General features: G+C 41.8%; 1 protein-coding gene across 1 annotated transcript; it reads left to right on the forward strand.

Annotated features, from left to right (window-relative positions):
• Nucleotides 1-836: 836 nt before the first annotated feature.
• Nucleotides 837-18,349, forward strand: ASB9 (ankyrin repeat and SOCS box containing 9). The gene is made up of 8 exons (XM_032197972.1): nt 837-1,181; nt 9,172-9,251; nt 10,044-10,151; nt 11,489-11,639; nt 12,201-12,335; nt 13,677-13,868; nt 16,122-16,286; nt 17,383-18,349. Exons 1-7 carry the CDS (start codon nt 1,088-1,090, stop codon nt 16,244-16,246), a joined length of 885 nt encoding a protein of 294 aa, XP_032053863.1. The 5' UTR covers nt 837-1,087; the 3' UTR covers nt 16,247-16,286; nt 17,383-18,349.
• Nucleotides 18,350-18,703: the final 354 nt, after the last annotated feature.

Genomic DNA, 18,703 nt, shown 5'->3' on the forward strand with positions numbered 1-18,703 from the left:
ACATGCCAAATCTGCTCTAGTGGACAAATTTTATTTACACGGGTGAGATTTTTATGTGGAAATTCTGCCTGCTTGCTTTTATGCATGAACAGATATTCAGGGACAGTAAAAAGACTTTGCACTTGTAACTTATACTCACTGGGAAAGAAAAAAGTACACAGAGATAATGTGTGAGGTCAGGATTTTTGCAGACAGACCTAGAGAAACGAGGCAGAGGTGCTCTGGAAAATCTGCTGCTATTTGTTCATGACTAGGTTTGCAATTTTGGTTTTAGATTGAGAAATTGCTTAAAAAATAAAAGGAAAGTGCTTGGATATGAAACTCCTGGTGTGACTGTAACCAGATTGAAACAGGGGGAAGGAAATCAGCCCACTCGGCGCTGCACTCTCCGTGCCATGGAGACAATAAAGGGCTTCCAGTGGAAAGCAGAGCCCCACGAACATGTGGTTTCAATATCCGTACAGCATGTGGCGACCACCACCGCGTGGAAGGAATTCAGTGCCTCGCTCCTTGCACAAGCAGGGCAGTGGGCTGCTCAGACAGGAGGGTGGGCTCACACAGCACAGGGCAGCCTGCAGAGAGGAGCGAGGCTCGGCCGCCTGCAAGCCGCTCGCTTGGGAGTGGTGCGGATCTCGCCAGTGCCTCTCTGGGTTTTCTTTGCAAATCCCCCACAGGCAGAGTTTGCTCAACTAGTTGAACTGGCTCTTTCTCTCTTGTTTTTTTGGCAAACCAAGGATTTCCTTCCTGATAAAAACAGCCGGCCGGCGCCCCGATTGGGTGCAGGGTTGCGGAGGATATGACATCAGGCACATCTCTCACTTCGTGCGGTGTGGTCTGTCCGATTGCTGGCTGCCTACCAGTGGAGTCGGGGAGATGTTTCCCTAAACCCCATCCCAGGTACTCGAGTTTCTGCACCAAGTGGTGCTGCACCTAGTCCCAGCCCGCTGCGAGGTTTGTTGGAGTGGTGCACAGGCAGTCTGCTCAACAGATCACTCACGAGTGCAGGGGCTCACCGAGGACGATGGAATTTGAACCCTCAAGAGCAACCCTGAAGTGAGAAAACAGAAACCGGGCAGACAAGGCTGAGATGGATTATGAGGGAACAAGTCAAAACACCAGTAAATCACAAGGAACTGGGGGCCAGGCGTCTGCAACGTCTCCATCATTGCTGCTGATGAGGGGTAAGTAACGCTCCTGCCTTGCCACTTGCCCTCGCCTCTGCCAGCAGACGGAGAGGACAGGGTCAGGCTGTGGCTGTGTGCTCCTCCTGATGTCTCGCTTCCAGTGCAGGTCCACAACCTCTCCCACATAGTGTCCTTGTACTTCAGAAGGGATTTTAATAAGCTCTTTTTATTTGGCACTGATTTTTGTTTCCCCCCCTGTGCATCACGTAAAAGTGTCTGATTCTGTAGTGCAGTTTGTGCAAGCGGAAACAAATGTAGTACTTGAACTATAGCAAACTAAAAAAGAGGTTGCAATGTGGCATGTTGAACTTAGATTGCTGCTGGCTGGGAGCTCAGCTTTGGCTCAGTTCCTCTTTTCTTTTTCTTTCCTTTCATTTTTTTTTTCTTCGCTTTGTTCTACCTTCCCTCCTCTACTTCTGCCTCTTCTTTTCATTTTTCTTTATTTTTCTTTTACTTTCTTCTTTCTTCTTTCTTCTTTCTTCTTCCTTCTTTTTTTCTTTCTTCATCCCCCTCTTCACGCCTTCCCCCTTTATTCTTTCCAATGAGCAGACCCGAGTGCTCTTGCACAGGCCCAGCCACCAGCCCTAGTGGGTTTTTCCCCTACTGCCAGGGCGTTGTGGTCAGTTGTGACCAATGTTGTTGTGGTCACTGGTGAGCAGTTAGTCAGTTATTTATTATCAAATGGCCTCACTCTGATCATTGCTCTGTTGTCTGGCCCATGGCCATTGAAAATATGACGTAGTGACAAAAGACAAGTAATTTAACCTCACATAACAGTTTAGCTGGATGTGTTCCCTCTAGCCCTGTTTTCTGAGACACTTCTCCTTCAGTTCATGGGCAATGAAGAAGGAATAGGGAGATAAATTAATACAACACAACTTCAAACCATCCATCCTCTTTTCCTGGGCTATTCAGGACACTTTCATTCTAACCAAATAGAAAAACAGGACACAAAAATATACAGAGGCAAGTTATGATACAGAAACGATCAGTATGTTGGCTGTGTTGTCTGATGCTCCTCGTGTTTGTGTGTGTACACAGTGAGGCTGGGTGGGAGGGAAGGGATGACAATGTTGTTAACAGTGTGAACCAAACCCTGTTCTCACTGGAGGTGAGCTCTGCCAAAATGGAGGCTGGGAGGAGGGGAGCCCACAGGCAGCACCGCTGCACATGGGTGGCTCAGTCCCCTAGATGCTGGAGCTTGGTGTGTTCCTCCTGTGCTTGCCTGGTCCTTAGCAGCATCAGTAAGGTCTGCTGGTGACTTACAGCAGGATTTTATTTGGTGACATATATCACAAACATTAGGCGATAGCTTTTAAATATGAAAAATACCATTTGTGGTACCGTTATACATGCCATAAGCCTATGTGTATGCAAATGTGTATACAAGAGCATAGTTCAGCTGAAAGGATTTCAAAGCCCCTTGTGAGCTGCACTGTGTGAGAGCACCATGAAAGGGAACCGGCCTTGGGATGTGCACTGAGTGCATGACACCCTCCTCACGATCAGAGGCTGTAGAAAGATACATTCAGCCACCGTCAGAACTGAATGCTCTCCTAGAAGGGTGCTGTGAAGGCTCTGTTGTCCCCAGGCTGCAGTCAGGGCTTGGATGTTCGTGTGCTTACGGGTTTAAGGCTCCCTCCGTACATGCTCTGCCAGCTCAGAGGCCCAGGTGGAGGACCAGAGGTGTCATGTAACCTCTGGGTTGCCTGGGGTTTTCAGTGGTGAAAGGGTAACTGGATGGCCCAATGCCAAGGAAAACCAGTGGGTTTTGGATGTCTAGAGGCTGAAAGCCTTGAGGCCTGACTCAGCTTGCCTGTGGATTAAGGTGTGGGTACATTTCAAGTTTGGATAAACAGGCTCATTCCTCCATAAGAGAGCAGCTGTATGCATTTTTGGCAATCAGAAATCCACATTGCTGTGGTAGTACGTGCAGCAAACACAACTTCACCACCTGTGTACAACAGTCTTCTTCCTCCATGGACAGCTTGGTGGGCAAAATATTTTGAGTACTTTCCTAAACAGTGTTATTTGAGGATTTAAGAAGTTCACATTGGCACTTCCTAAGGCTTTAATCAGATGCCTATGTAGTGAAAATAGTGATCATTTATATTACTGATGCTGTACTTACTACACCAGGCATCCTACAGGCCCTTAGACTCCCGCTGCCCAGTGTATCCAAGACTAGCTTAGAGCTACCTTAGGCCTCCACTTCCATTTAGGATAAAGGCCTCAGCCCCTCTCAGTGGTTTAGGATATCATCTTTGCACATACCTCTTTTTATTGTCCACTGATGCTTGTCTTTGACATTCTTCTAGTCACTCTTCTAATCTGATGTTAAGAGTTTACAAAATTACAAGGTAATGGCCAGTTTATGGATGACTATGGTCTGGTCAAGCCCTGGTTTAGAGTCTCAGTGGAAACCTGCCTTTTCTCAAGAAAGCACTGAATGGATAAAGGCTGCATCTGGATATGGTGACATGACCATACACCTCCTTTATTGTCACCAAAATACTGACACGTTGATATATCATCTTGGTAGTTCATACAAAATTCTGCCTGTATTTTTTTTGGTCAAAAAGTGATCAAGCACAGCTCAGAAAACTTGTTCTTCAATCTAGATTTTATCATAACTTGTAAACACGGTTCCCTTGCAACTCATGAAGATCTGGCAATGGTGTTGGTTACACAATGGCACTGGCTACACATCCAGTGGTAACGGTGGCAGGATCAATAAGAAAAACAGCATGACACAGGCAATACCACCGGAGTGGATGCCTGTTAGAACTGAGCTTGGTTCAACATACTGGGAGTGAGATGAAGGTTTGAAGGTGTACAGCTTCCCTCATTTCAAAGAGATTGACAAAATCAAGGGTCTTTACTTAGTGATGTTTCTGGGAGTTGGTTTTCACTTGCTCTTATCAATACTGATTTGGGTCTTCTCACAGGACTGCTTAAAACAACATGGTGAGGGTTGTTGACAAAGCACAGGGAAATGTAGAACAGTAATCTCAGTGCACCACAATGCACTGACAATGTGACTGTCATTCCTAGGGTGGACAATGAAAACAGAGATGCTTCACAGCTTTGCACACTGGAAAAATAAATATTTAACTTTACACAGTTGAATGTAATTTAACAAGTATCATCTGATACTCACCACTTTCAAAGAAAAGCTATTTTAGTCAATTAATAATACTGTGCTTTAATAGTTGTACCATGGTTTGGCTGCCCTTAGGAGATGACATATCCTTATGAGAACAGAACCATAGCTTCTGGAAATAGCTGTCCATTTGTTAAAGCCAAAAAATGTTTGTAAACTTACTGCAAACACATGGTTATTGTGGAACACAGCCCATGAGATGTAGAAAGAGGCAGAAAGCTCTCAAATGATGCCATTGACAAAGAATATAATTCTCTTTGAAAGCTAATTAACATACAGTACCCAGACTTCCAGAGTTCATTCCTCTGTTCATTTCATGCTCCCAGTACCACTTGTAAAGCTGTATTGGGGTAACATCTCTTCCTTTGGCTTTCTAATATTGAGGATCCTCACAATATGGGTCACAACTGAGTTGCTGAATCTGTGCCCATGAATTCTGGATTGTTTCTCAGTTTCCTTTTTTTTTTTTTTTTTTTCCTTTCAACTCTCACAGTGATAGGAATATAAAGCTTGAAAAGACCTCTTGATTTGTGGAGTCTAGTTATCTGTTTCTATGCTGCTAAATAAAAGAGACTGGGGCCATTTCTGTCTTTGAGACCAAATGGTTCAGGCTGACTTGCCTGTGAATATTTTCACTTGCTTAAGGCTTAAGTGAATATTTTCACTTGCTTAAGTCTTGTCCCCTCAAGAGAAGACTGGCTAAATCCACACTGCTGGACTCTGATTTTTCTGAGACATTCATATCATTTTTTGTATATTTTCCCAGTTCAAAGTCTTTGATAAAATATCAGGGTCATGTTGCAGACCAACAGAATGTTGTTTTCATAACATGAAGCTGAGGCAATGTGTTGCATGACTTTGAGCATGGCAGGAAGGATGCTTGCATATACAAAGCCTGTTGGGATAGTCCTGCTGAGGAAGGCTTGTGTAGAGTGAAGAGCCAAAACTGGTGCAGCTTTTTCTACAAGTGCCTTCTCTGATACAAAGTTCTTCCTTGATCTGTGTCTGAGTATTGTTTTGGAGTTGGCTGGACTAATCTACAAAAAAACTTGAAGCTCTTTATCTAGCACTATAAAATCCACACAATCTCTGACAGTATCTCTCAGTCATGGAATAGATAGTGATTTTCAGTGTCCACCAAACACCTAGTCTGTAGGCATGGTCAGTATGTCACCAAACACTTTCCCTGTTCTGTGGCAACAAACTTATGATTTGTAGGTAAAGACCCAAACCCCACAGCTGTAATAATTACATGTCAAGAGCAGGACAAAGAGTCAAAATAGGATTTTTTTAAAAAAGACCACCATGGTGAGCACAGGAAGGAGACTGTGCCCCAGGCTTGGAAGAAGCACAGCTGCAGAGCTGATGGTCCCTCCCAGCCTTCTTTCCGAGCATCTCCTGATTTCAAAGCTTATAGATTTTAACTGCACCCATGAGCAGAACATACTGACAGAGTATGTCAGAGTAATAGGAGATCCTTCTGCTAGGTCTGTGTCCAGTCTCCAGTTGTGGTCAGTCTCCAGTAGACACAAGATAAATCTCTTTTCTGACCCCAAGGAGCACCGAGTGTTATCTCTGACAATTTAAATGTAAATCTAGCATAAAACAATGAATTACCTACTATTTTGTACAACCCCCAACCCCTCCCCCTTTACCTTCTCTTAACTATGTGGCAATCATAACTAGAGACAAGGGAATAAGGAGAAATGGTGAAAATCCTTAATCAACTGTTTGCCTGTTTGCCTGACCATCCTTGAAGAGACCTATTTTCCTAAAGGCCTTTTTTTTTTTTTTTTTTTTTTTTAAACTTGCTCACAACTCGTCCACCTCTGGGCTTCATACCTGTCCCAAAGTTATTTCCAGGATGTCACTGAGATTGTCCTATAAGCCAGGAGTGTGCTAGAGCACTGTTAGAGAAGGGTTATCTTAAGAGAAGATTAAGCCTTGATGGCCCCTCTAGATTTTTTTTCATTCATTTAAGAACCGTCACAAGGGCCAGTTGGCTTCTGTCTCAGTCATGTATGTGTGACTGCTGCCAGTTTGAATTGTTATTTGAATTATTTTGAATGTTTGAATTGTTGCTTCTTAAAGTGAGCCACAGGTTTTGGGTGCCCAAGAATGGAAAGACTAAAATTTACCATGTTTAATCCATCAATGAGCCATAATTCGTAGACAGTCAAATGCAATATCCATATATTTGCAAAACTGTGCTATTCAGATAAACATTAATATGAGCATCTAGTGGCTTAAAAATGGTGTGCTGCAGAAGTAGGAATAAACTTTTGCTTATATGAATAACTCTAGGAAAATATGCTCTACAGGTATAAAGGATTTTTGCAATAATACCTAAATCTATAGCAGGCCTTTCTGTAGTCATTATAAAGCAGAAGGTCACACTCCTGCCTAACATAGCTATGTAGGTGAAGGTCTTCCGTGTGTAGTAGAGACAGCACATTTCAGATACAAACATCTTCAGTCACAATTTATTTAGTGCAGAATATTTCAAACCCAAAGACAATACAATTCTTGTTATGCTACATCTTATCTTGTTTAAATCTGTTGTCCCTTATTGAGCACTCTGGGAGGTGAGACAGCAATAGCCCAACAGAGTAGGTGATGGTTTACCCCATCCTGGCACACTGTGGCATAGCCAGAAAGGGCAGGACATCAGCTGTGAGGGATTCAGAGCTCCCCCATGTGCTTATACCTGAGACAAAGCAGGATATACAGACCTTGCATAAGCACTGACATCATCAACTAATCTGTGAAAGTTATTTAAGAAATTCCAGTATTTTATTGGGTTTGTAGTTGAAAGCAGACCTTTCACTGTTAAGACTATTCCACTCACGTAATAATTCACAGAGGTCTAGTCCCTGAAAACCTCAGCAACTTGCCTAAGACGGTCACTGGGATTCTCTCTGTAGTTAGTGGAAGGAGAGAGAGACATCACCAGAGAGCAGCAAAACATGTTAGTAAAAGAAAATGGATGAAATACCATCTGGAAATGCTTTTCTTCCTTCTCAGGGGTACCTGGGCCATTAACATAGAACAGATACTGAGTTTTGAGGCAATGAATACTGAAGGAAGTAAATCTCTCCCAGAGGGATTAGTGTGGCCCTGAGCATATATATACATATGCTCAGGGCCACACTAATAATATATATATATATATATATAGCCATATCAGCTGGCTGTCAGCCATGAATATGTAATACTAAAGAGCCTCTCTGTTAATATTTGAGTAATCCTCAGTACTAAACTAGTTTGTTTCACTATATTGAAATAAACAACAGATACAGCAACCAGAGAAATGAAGTGTAAAGTCATTAGCAGTATTTCCTCAGACCTTTACACTGGGTAACTGAGGAAAGGAAGGTATATTTTGTAAAAATCATCAAATAATATTTTTGCCTGGACAATAAATCATTCTAAAAAATACTCTACGTGACTTGACAGGTTTGATACCAAATTTAACCATATGGGTTTCCTCCTACACCTCCCTCATCCAACTAGAACTATGTTGACTCATTTGCAATACTTATTTTTGGCATGTGGTATTTTTCTAAACATCAGTTTCTAAATATCAAATTACTTGGAAACAGGAGTTAAAACTCTGTTTCTGATGCTGACCTTTTGTGCCTCTTAAGTCACCCAACAAAGTGACCTTAAGTCAATCTTTTACAGAAGACCTAACAAGAACAAATACAAATCTATTTGCTTTATACAGGCACTTTAAATATCAATGTGTTTATCATAGTAGTAGAGTTTCTTTATGACCCCTGTGGGTAAAATTTCTCCCTTCGTGGCCTGGGATTGTATCCTTAGTGCCATGCAGCAGGCATCCTGTTCCATCCCCTGCAATGTCCTGGGAGCTACTTGTGTCTCAGCATGTGCTCCCTCCCTGGGGTTTCCACACATTGGAGGAGTCTCATTTCCTTCAGCATCTGTGAGCAGGTCCCCTTGCAAGCCCACATGCTTTTGCTCTTTTGTCTTGCACCAGGGAGGTAAAGCAGAAAATTACTCTCTCCACATGTTTGTAAGATGAAAATCTATCTCTTTCTTAAAATAAAAATAAAATAAATAAAACTAAAATTAAAATTAAAATTAAAAAAAAAAATAAATAAACAACCTTCTGGAGATATGATGTTTTCCACCAAGTTTGCGTTGGTTAATCCTGTGTGCTTTCCTTCCTCCACTAAATGTTAAAACTAAAAGCTAAGACAGACCCTTACTTTGAGCTTCCCTCCATACCTGCCTTTTTATGGTTTCTACGATGCAGAGTACAGCTATTACTTAAAATGCACCACTGCACAGGCTAACAGCAGACACAAAACAGACACAAAATCAACAGGTAACACAACTTATCTCCTTGTACTTTGGTACCTTCTCTAGTTACCTATTATTGACTCTAGCCCATCTCTGACCAGGGGTGAATGACTGAGCAGCTGTACCCTTTTCAAAACATACTCCTTTAGAGCTAATTGGTAAAATGTAATGAACTTGTGAAAACAAAGTCACTGGAAATCATTCAAAGCTAAGCAAAAGCTCAGTCAGAACAAGGTGGTGTTCTGTAAATCACTCTCTTATCCTCTGGATGGGAACACAGCTGCTCAGCACTAACATGGGATGAATTAAAAACACACCCAGAGCAAACCCATCCTGTTTTTTCACTCCCTCCCTGTGGCTGCTCCAAGAAAAGCTTAGCAGTTCAAGTAATAAATTAGAAGAAGAGAGGTTTACTGGGGTCATGCAGTTGAAGTAAAGTACACAAAAGGAACAGTCTGTGGAGCTGTTAACCTTTTTCCTGTCTTTCTCTTTATACAGACTTTGTTTCAGACTGGTCTCCTTTACATGATGCCTCTATCCATGGGCGCCTGCTTACTCTAAAGAAACTCATCAGCCAGGTATCCCTCTGCCAGGTTGATGTGATCTCTGATGGGTTTGTATGTTTGCTGAATGCAGTTTGAGTTTCACTGTGAAACATCCAGGGTGAGAAAATTGCTTTGACCAGAATGTAGTGAGGTCTGCCTGTAATGCATTATTATTATTATTATTATTATTATTATTATTATTATTATTATTATTATTATTATTATTACAAATGGTTCCTTGCTTTTCACAAACTCTGTGCACTGAGCCAAAGACTTGTAGAAAGATTCTGTTTCTGATGCCATCCAAAGTGCCTGAGGGTATAGGGGGCCCCTGTCCCCCCTGCAAAAGGCCACAGCTGGGGAGAAAAGATTTCTGAACCTCACTGCTCAATTCCCTCAAAACTCTTGGATTTAGCCTGTGGAGAGTTACTAGATACTCTTCCAGCTTAAACTTCTGGAGTACCAAGGCTGCTAGAAAGAAAAGATCCAGTGTTAGAATCAAGCCAATGGTTTCTGCTGTAAGGATATCTGTATTGTTCCATCAGACAGTCCCCTGGCTGCAGCTTTCTGTATTGATTATCAGTAGGTGGAAGGCATAACCTTCAGTATGCTCTGACTGTACCTATTCCAGCTGGAGCGTCACAGACTCTTTCCTTGCTTACCCTGTCAGATGAGATGAGCAACTGCAGGCTGTTGAGGAAGCTGTGATTAAATAAAGACTTCAGGATCATTATGAAAGGGTGGTGTTTTTTTGTTTTTGCTCTTGTTGGTGTTTTTTGTTTGTTTTGCAGTTGTTTGTAATGATATTTTTTATTATTTCTTCAGGGGAGTGATGTTAATCTTGTTACAACAGACCAGGTGTCTCCTCTCCATGAAGCCTGCCTAGGTGGTCATGCTGCTTGTGCCAGTGTCCTATTAAAACACGGTGCTAAGGTAAGTACATCATGGGCAGGTCTCTGTCTCCAGAGTCTGTATGTTTTATAATGACAAATTAATACCAGATTGTAGGATTACAGAATGGTTTGGGTTGGAAGGGGCCTTAAAGACCATCTAGTTCCAACCCCCCTAACACAGGCAGGGACACCTCCCACCAGACCGTTGCCCAAAGCCCCATCCAGCCTGGCCTTGAACACCTCCAGGGATGGGGCATCCACAACTTCTCTGGGCAACCTGTGAAGCCTCACCACCCTCATAATAAATAATTTCTTCCTAATATCTAATCTAAATCTCTCCTGTTTTATTTTAAAATGACTACCCCTTGTCCTATCACTACAGGCTGTGGTAAACAGTCTCTCTCCATCTTTCTTATAAGCCCCTTCCAAGTATTGAAAGGCCGCAACGACATATCCCTGGAGCTTGCTTTTTCCTAGGCTTAACAACCCCAACCTTCTCAGTCTTTCTTCACTGGAGAGGGTGCTCCAGCCCTCTGATCATTTTGACCCTCTTTCCACCCCTTTCTAGAAGATGTACAGTATCACTACTTACATTCTGTACTTCATCCTAAAGTACCCATGTTATAAAATGTAATTCTTAACGAAGAAATCCAAAAAGTGCAGCTATAAGAAGTAACTATTTTTATTCTTTAGATCAAGGTACAATGTTTTCATCATTTACTGAAAGAATAAGTGGGAAGTTCCTCTTGCAAATGGCTTATAATCTTGTAAAAATTAAGTGCATGTTCTGTATTCTGCATACAGTAATCCCATTGGTGTCAATATGCAGAGTATTAGGTAGAGATGTAAGACTGTAAAGATCAAATGATCTTTATATAAAAATATATAGATATGATGTGAGGAAAATGGAGATAATATGCAAAGTAATGTGAGAAATGAGTGTGTCTCATGGCCTCTATTTTTCAAGCTAATATTGAAATTTATAGTGAATAAGAAAATTTAACTCGTACATATATTACCTTTCAGTTAAAAAAAAAATAAATAAATTAAAAAAGGGCTGCACACTTTCAGCTGAAAATGGATGGTTTAGGACAGGGCAATAGGCAAGCGCTTTTCAGCTGAGGTAACTGAGAAATGAGCACGCATGTCTCAATAACTCCCAAGAGATCTTGTAGCACACTTGGGAGCAAGATTTTTGCAGATTTGTTTAATGTTCTTTTAAATACAAAGTTTTAATCCTCAGGAGCAGTAGGCAGTTTTTACAAAGAATGAAATAAAAGTTATTGAAAACCCTGTTTTCTGTTGAGGCCAAATCTCATCTATTATGAAACAAACAAAAAGCTTACATGTGCCTTGTTTTGTCTTTTCTTTCCCCAGGTGAATGGAGTGACTGTTGACTGGCACACTCCTTTGTTCAGTGCCTGTGTCAGTGGCAGTGTGGCTTGCTTGAATTTACTGCTGCAACACGGAGCCAGCCTGCACCCGCCCTGTGACTTAGCATCCCCCATACACGAAGCCACTAAGAGAGGTAACCCCATGGGTGCCAGCGCTGCTTTATGTGTTTCTAGCAGCTAGCTGAAGTGGAAAAGAGATAAAGAAGATTCTTTTTGTGATTTAGGCCATGAGTTATTCCTCCCTACTTGCTCTCGTCATGGTGCAGTTCCTCCCAGTCGTGGTGCTTATCAAGAGCTGCTCAGCCCAGCTCTTGGGGCCTCTGAGTTCATGTGGTGACACCTGGCAGAGGATGCATTGCCCAAATCAGCTGTTTTAGATGTAGACATCTGCGAGAGTCATCTGGCCATCTTCAAGAGCAGTGGAGAGAAATACGACATGATTCATCTCATCTTCAGTAGATATCTGAAATTAGTCAGATAAAATGTGGGGGCTTTAGCCTGTTTTCTAACTGTGGATTTGCAGTTCTTGTTTCATGGTTAAAAACACTGGATTAGGGGAGTGGATGAAAGTATTACGCTATCACCTCTTGACAAAAGAGTGAATCTTTGCCAAATTACACTGCTGCAACAGAGAATTTGGACTACTGCAAAACTGCTGATCGCTGTGAGTTGACTCTGCCTTTATCCCTTTTAAGGTCATGTGCAATGTGTCGACATCCTCGCATCCCATGGGGTGAACATAGATCATAACATCAAGCATCTGGGTACTCCACTTTATGTAGCTTGTGAGAACCAGCAAGTCGACTGTGCCAGGAAGCTGCTTGAGTCAGGTAAAAGGGAAAATAAAGGACGGTGTTCTTTCCTTTCCTATAGCATCCATCATTGGATTCTCTTTGCATCAAAGAGTTAGATGAGTACCTGCTCTTGGATCTGGAGATGTTTTGCTCTCAGTGGCAGCCCTGGTTAAACAGGGCAGCAGTGTAAGACAGGGCATTCATGATACAGGAACTGAGGTTTACAGCTCCCAGCAAAATGATGGGTGATATTGGATTTCACACTGCCAGTGGTGCCTAGGACAACATCTTTCCTGATGTCTGTGTATGTGCTGCTGTAGTATTTGAAGAGGGTAGGAAGAAACTTCCTTTTTTGTTCCTTTCTCTTTATCCAAAAGATATGATTCAGTGACTTTTACATACCATTTTTGCAAACACTTTAATTCTCACTAAGTTCATAAAAAGTTTGCAACTTTTCCAACACAGAACAAAAGCATTCAGTATTGTATTCTTTGCCTAAAACAAACCCAGCTGCAAATCCAAGCTCTTAGGTTCAAGGCCATTTTTTGTTATCTCCGGTAATTCATCTCTCCTAACCAAAGGAGACATATAACCACACAGCTCATACAAAAAAGAAGGAACAACAAAGCCCCTTTGAAAAACAAACAAAAAAAAAACACACTTAAATGACCTTATGTTTTATATATCATGTTGATTTTTGTTTTAAGAAATCAAACACAATATAAATATAATTTTGTCTATTGTTTTCTTTTTTTTTTTTTTCCTTTTCTGTCTTCTATGTACAGGCATGTGTACTTTAAAAATGTTATAAATAGTTTTGAATTAGTTCTGCAGCTCACCCTTGAGTTTTATGAACCATTAGCCCAGGATAACAGATTGGAAGCACTTTGAAATCACAGCGTACTTACACCCTCCTCTATCTAGGGCCTCTAGAATTTTCCATCCTCATGGTTTTTCCTCCAGCACATTGGGTAACTCAGAACTTGGAAATCCCATCAGTTTAAGCCTCTGGTATAGAGCAAATTGAAACATTGCATGTATTTTAAGCGAATGGATTGCTCAGGTGGGGAGCAAGGTGGGCCATAGGTGGACCTACATCTTCGTCCTGTTTCAAGAGGGTCTGTGGGCTGGGCTGTGGATGAAAGACTTCCTCATACCCTGTTTTTCTGGGATAATTTTCTTGGTAACACCCGACTGCTTCCCACACAGCACAAGTTGTGTATGTGCAAATTGTGGGATCAAGCCCTAAAGCACAGAAGTCCACCTCTAGGTGGACACTCCAGTCTTTACAGATTATTCAGAGAAACAGCAGTTAGTGCAGGAAATGGAAAGAGACTGTGCTATAGTCATTATTCCTTGTTGTCTCTTCATATTCAGGAGCAAATGTGAACAGCGGCAAGGGCCTCGAGTCCCCACTGCATGCGGCCGCCAGGAGTTGCAGTGCAGAGTTGGTGACGCTGCTGATTGACTTTGGAGCAGACATTTGGGCAAAGAATGCCAAAAGCAAGAGGCCGATGGAGCTGGTTCCACCTGGAAGCCCCTTGGGTCGACTGTTCCTGCAGAAAGAAGGTGCCCTTTAGTGCTTTAATGCTTGCTTTGTTCATTGCATGTGATGGGGGTGGGGGAAATTATATTGCAACACCGACCTTCTGGTTTATTGGCCTTTACTTACATTTTTGGGCCAAAACCTTGTGTGGATTCAAAAATACGTGTTAGCTGTTGTTTTATGGGGATTAAGGAAAACTACACAAGATTGATATAATGAATATATATATATATATATACATACATATATATATACATATATATATTAGGTTTTGTTTATTTTGTTTCTCTGCTTTTAAAGGCCAAAATGATATGCTGAATAATCCAGTAGTATCAAGCCGTAGGCTTGACCCTTAGGAAGTGATTATTTTGCAGCTGTAAATGAAATAGTTTCCAGACCCTTTTATTTTATTGGTTATGAATACTTCAATGAATTATGGAGAGAAATTTTACTTAACTATTCTTGAGGAAAACTAGAATAAATTCTCTAGTATCTGCTTATTGGAGTACTTATGTTCTACTTTAGCTGTTCTCATTCAGTTAGTAAGCTATACACATTGCTAAATAGTCTAGATTTTCATTGTTTTAAACAAGTTACACATTGCTCCACAATTCTATTATGCCAGTTAGTATTTATGTGATTGTTATCATAAACAGATTTACACCAAGGTAAAACTGGCAATAAAGCGATGAATCAGGCCCTGCATGGAACAGTAATATGAAAATAAAAGCGTGAAAGCAACGGGGCTGTGCATATTATGTTATGTGCAGCAGATATTTGGTTTCTCAGCCTAATCTATGATGCACAGAGTTGTGATCTTTTCAAGCTCAAGTCCCTGCTGCATTAGACTCATGACTCCCATGGTACCACATGCGTCCTGTTTATTTGAGATAAAAAAAAAAAAATAAAATATTTCAGGCACACCCTGTGGAGCTGGCATGAGAAACTCTTATGCAGCTGAGCTGGCAGCTTGGGCAGTAAGGATCTTTTCTAAGTGTAAGTCAGTAACTGAAATTAGAAGCGATGAATGCCTGAAGGGCATTTTGCAGCTGACTGGTGTTTTCTGCTGTTCTCCAACATTCCTTTTCCTGAGTAGGGTCATGCCCGATCAGCAGCTGATGTCTGATTCCTTTGGTTGGATGAATGGCTGTGACACGTGAGAGGGCTGCACACATTGCACCCTCTGGTCTCACGTGGAGGTTTGCAAATGTGCTGTGGGTTCAGAGTCACCCTGCAAGTGAGGCTCACAGCCCCATAGCACTGGCATACACAGCTTGTGCATGTCCTCCACTTGCACACCACCACATAACCTGCGGGCATCACAGCGAGGGTCTTACATGCAAAGCTAACAACACAAATATGCACCGTAGTTTTGAAGAATTCACTTGTACTTGCTATTTCTGTTGCCATACCCGTTCCCTCTGTACCACACTTCACTCCTCCACCAGTGCTGACACTTCAGCTCCTCTGCTCACTACCACCTTGTCCACCATGCAGGTGGGCATGGCTGATAGCACCTACACTGTTCTCTCCCAGCTCCCTCTTGTTTTCTGCACCATCTCCACTTATCTCCCTCCCACTCCTGTCTGAGACTCCCTTGTCTGTGCTCACCACCTGCCTGTATCTCCCCTTCTTATCTGCCCCCTGAATGTTCCCTCACTGCCCTTGGTGCTGGTCACCCTGTGTGTGCCATATGGCCGTGCAAATGACAGGCTGGGGGGCTGGATGATAGCAGGAGCTGCAGTTAAAAGCACTGCACAGGATCTACCTTTCATAGAAAGGATACACCTCCCAAACAAGCCTTTAATTACATTATATATGCATTAAAAAAAAAAAAAAAAGGCACCACAGATTCTTCAGCAGGTATTGTATTTATCATCATGGGACTGGTTAATTGGAAGGTTTAAATTAAGGATTGTATAATTTTTTGTTTGCTATGTGTTTGCCACTGTTATGAAATAAGTCTCAAGAAAGCAGTGGACTGCAAACTTGGATCTCAGTGAGGGTATGGGTGGAAGGACTTGGAAGGAAGCATCAATCATCTCTTCGTGGCACAAGCTGCTTCACACTTCTGCAATTTAGAAGGGAATGATGCTGTTGATACTAATTATGTCTGCATAATGACAGGCTTGAACTGACTCACAGGCAGGCTGATGTTCTTTGGTAGACATCAGTCTGGCTTTCACTGCCAAGTGTGTTGGGGGGGCTGAGCATCGATGGAGGATCTTGGTGTGATTAAGCCACGTGTGTAACCTCTCTCCTGGCTCTCTCTCCAGGGCCACTGTCCTTGATGCATTTGTGCCGCCTGTCCATCAGGAGGTGCTTTGGACACAAGCAGCACCAGAAAATAACTGATCTTCTCCTCCCAGATGAGCTGAAACGTTTTCTTCTCCATGTTTAAGCCTTTCAAGTTCAACATGGTGCCTTAATAACACAGCAAGGTTTGTTGAGGAAAGATTTCCCATCAGTAGTGTTGCCAATACCTGCAGTGATAATTTACGATAGTTGTTGGTCTCTAGTAGAGCCCTCAGTCCAGGAAGGATGGGAACAACCAACTTGCTGAGTCATCCCTGCCACCACCCCCAGCAAACCAGTAACTTGAAAAGGAGCTTATGGCTAACAACACCTTACAAAGAAAATTCATATCCCAGCCCAGCAGGAACAGCATTTTGTGTGCATTAAACTCTAAGGATATCTGCACTTCTTCTGTAAGCAAGGCTTATGGATGTGAGGGCTGCATCCACACCACTGTAAGGGTAAGAAAAGGGAACCCAGCTGAACCTACTTTCAAAGCAAGCAAGGTCCCCTGGCAGGTGTTATTTATTTACTATGTATATCACACTGCAGATAGATGAGCACCAACCACCAATCATCTGCATTTAGGCCAGGATCTGAAACACGCATTTCTGCCATGACAGCAAGTAAGTCATTGCTGCTGGCAGCTCCCCACAGTGCGGTAATAACGGAGGAAATGTTTTTAATCACCCATTTATATCACTTATTCCTGTTGCTCTGAGACATAAGGGAGCCCCACCTCAATATTACACATATTTTCCTTGTAGCATATTATTTTTCAAGGACACGGGCTAACAGGCTATCACTTGCAGGCATTAAGCACTCCTCCTTTCTGCCCTGAGTATTCAGTGACATTTCCTAAGTATTCCTCAGCATGCATCTGAAAAACAAGAGCTTCTATCTCCCTTCCCTCCCAAGAAAAAAGAACATCTTGAGAATAAGATAATTTGTTTTCTTGAAAAGTTTCTACCTCATTCATAGCATTTTGAATGGGAGTAATAATAACGGGACCTCTAATGGGTGGTTATAAAATTAACAATATAAATAGTGAAATTACAGTCCATCTCAAATTAAACGTACAATAGATAATTTCTGCCCCTCTCTCCATTGCTGATCTGCAGGTGCAGTGTATAAGACTCTCAAATGCACATTATGTATGCAGTTCTTATTCCACTGAGGTCATAAAAATGAATATTTCCTCCAGCTAAATTTCAATAGTGGCTGTTTTTCTTTTCCTCCCAGGAAGCTGTCCTGCTGCCACAAACCAAAGTGCAGTTACAATCACTCTGTGCTCTCCTGGATGCTCCCCTGGGAATACTGGCTACCCAACAGATATGAGACTGAGGATGACGAAGGTCTAGTTCTTACACCATCAACCTCATCTTACCTCCATATCTGGACCACTGTGCACCTGCAGGGTTAGTGCCACATTGCTTGTGTGCCAGAGGGGCAGGCCAAGCACTTGGGTGATTTTGGAGATCCTTTTCTTCTTCACTTAGCTATGAAGACTCCTGCAAGAATGAGCTTGGTGTGCAAAAACTGTGGTGAAGTCATCAACATCAGCAATGAGATACAGATGGTCCTCATCTCGTGTTAGTGGAGAGAGCAGCGGTCTTCAAATATGCACACAGTTCTGGTGTTTGCTGGTGTGTGTGTGATTGCAGAGCCAGCCTTCCTTTTGCTTATGAGAAGTACAAGAGGAGTGACCAAAGGCTACACCTGGGTACTTGTATTTGATGTATAGAACAGTTCAGATATGCAGCTGGAGAACACAACTACTGGCTGCAGGTGTCCAGTATAAGAGTTTAATTGTTGTGCTGACCAAACACAACAGGAGCAGTTCCTTTGGTTTATGGGACACTAAATTGTACCCTAATGGGACAAAATCAGAAGTACAGTCAGGTCATTAGAATTCCTTTTTATGGGATATGGACATCTAGACATCTTCAGTGATCTGACCCAATTCATCACATGTCATCTGAGCCATATAAAAAATTGCTGTCTGGTTTAAGATGGCCACCTATACTCTTTCTTTCCTGCTGAGGGGAAAAAATAGACATTTGTCTTCATATGGTGGTTGAAAGGTGTCTTGTTTAGGTAGATCCTTTTAAAATCACTATCTTGCATAAGCTGAATCATGCTTAACTTTTTAAGATGAAAGTTAAGTGTGAAGAATTCCTGTTTTGGTGACACATCTGAAAGTTGAAAATCCAGCTTATTTTATTTTAGATGAAAATTTTCTTTTTTTTTTTTACCTGCTATTTTCATTATTTACCTTTAAGCATCTTATTTTGTAGCATCACTCAATGGGTTTACCAGAGTAATACAAGGAGAATATTGTTCAGAGGATGTGGTAAGAGCATTCTTTCTAGATTGCTTTTCATTTGGAAATTTCATGCCTTGACTCTGCTTACTTGAATCCCTCAGATCATGTAAAATTAGGATGAATTCTCTATGCTTCATTTGTATCATCTCAATATATTTGCTTATTTATTTTAATAAAAATTGTGATCAACACTGGTAAAGTATATCTTTATGCATCAACACGTGTCCATTTATAAAC

Source organism: Aythya fuligula, chromosome 1, assembly GCF_009819795.1.
Source record: "Aythya fuligula isolate bAytFul2 chromosome 1, bAytFul2.pri, whole genome shotgun sequence".
Classification (NCBI taxonomy): domain Eukaryota; kingdom Metazoa; phylum Chordata; class Aves; order Anseriformes; family Anatidae; genus Aythya; species Aythya fuligula.

Coding starts and splice junctions, on each gene's coding strand:
- ASB9 (XM_032197972.1), top strand. CDS start 1,088: ATGGATTATGAGGGAACAAGTCAAAACACCAGTAAATCACAAGGAACT. Junction 1,182..9,171: donor ATCATTGCTGCTGATGAGGG/GTAAGTAACGCT, acceptor CTCTTTATACAG/ACTTTGTTTCAGACTGGTCT. Junction 9,252..10,043: donor TAAAGAAACTCATCAGCCAG/GTATCCCTCTGC, acceptor TTATTTCTTCAG/GGGAGTGATGTTAATCTTGT.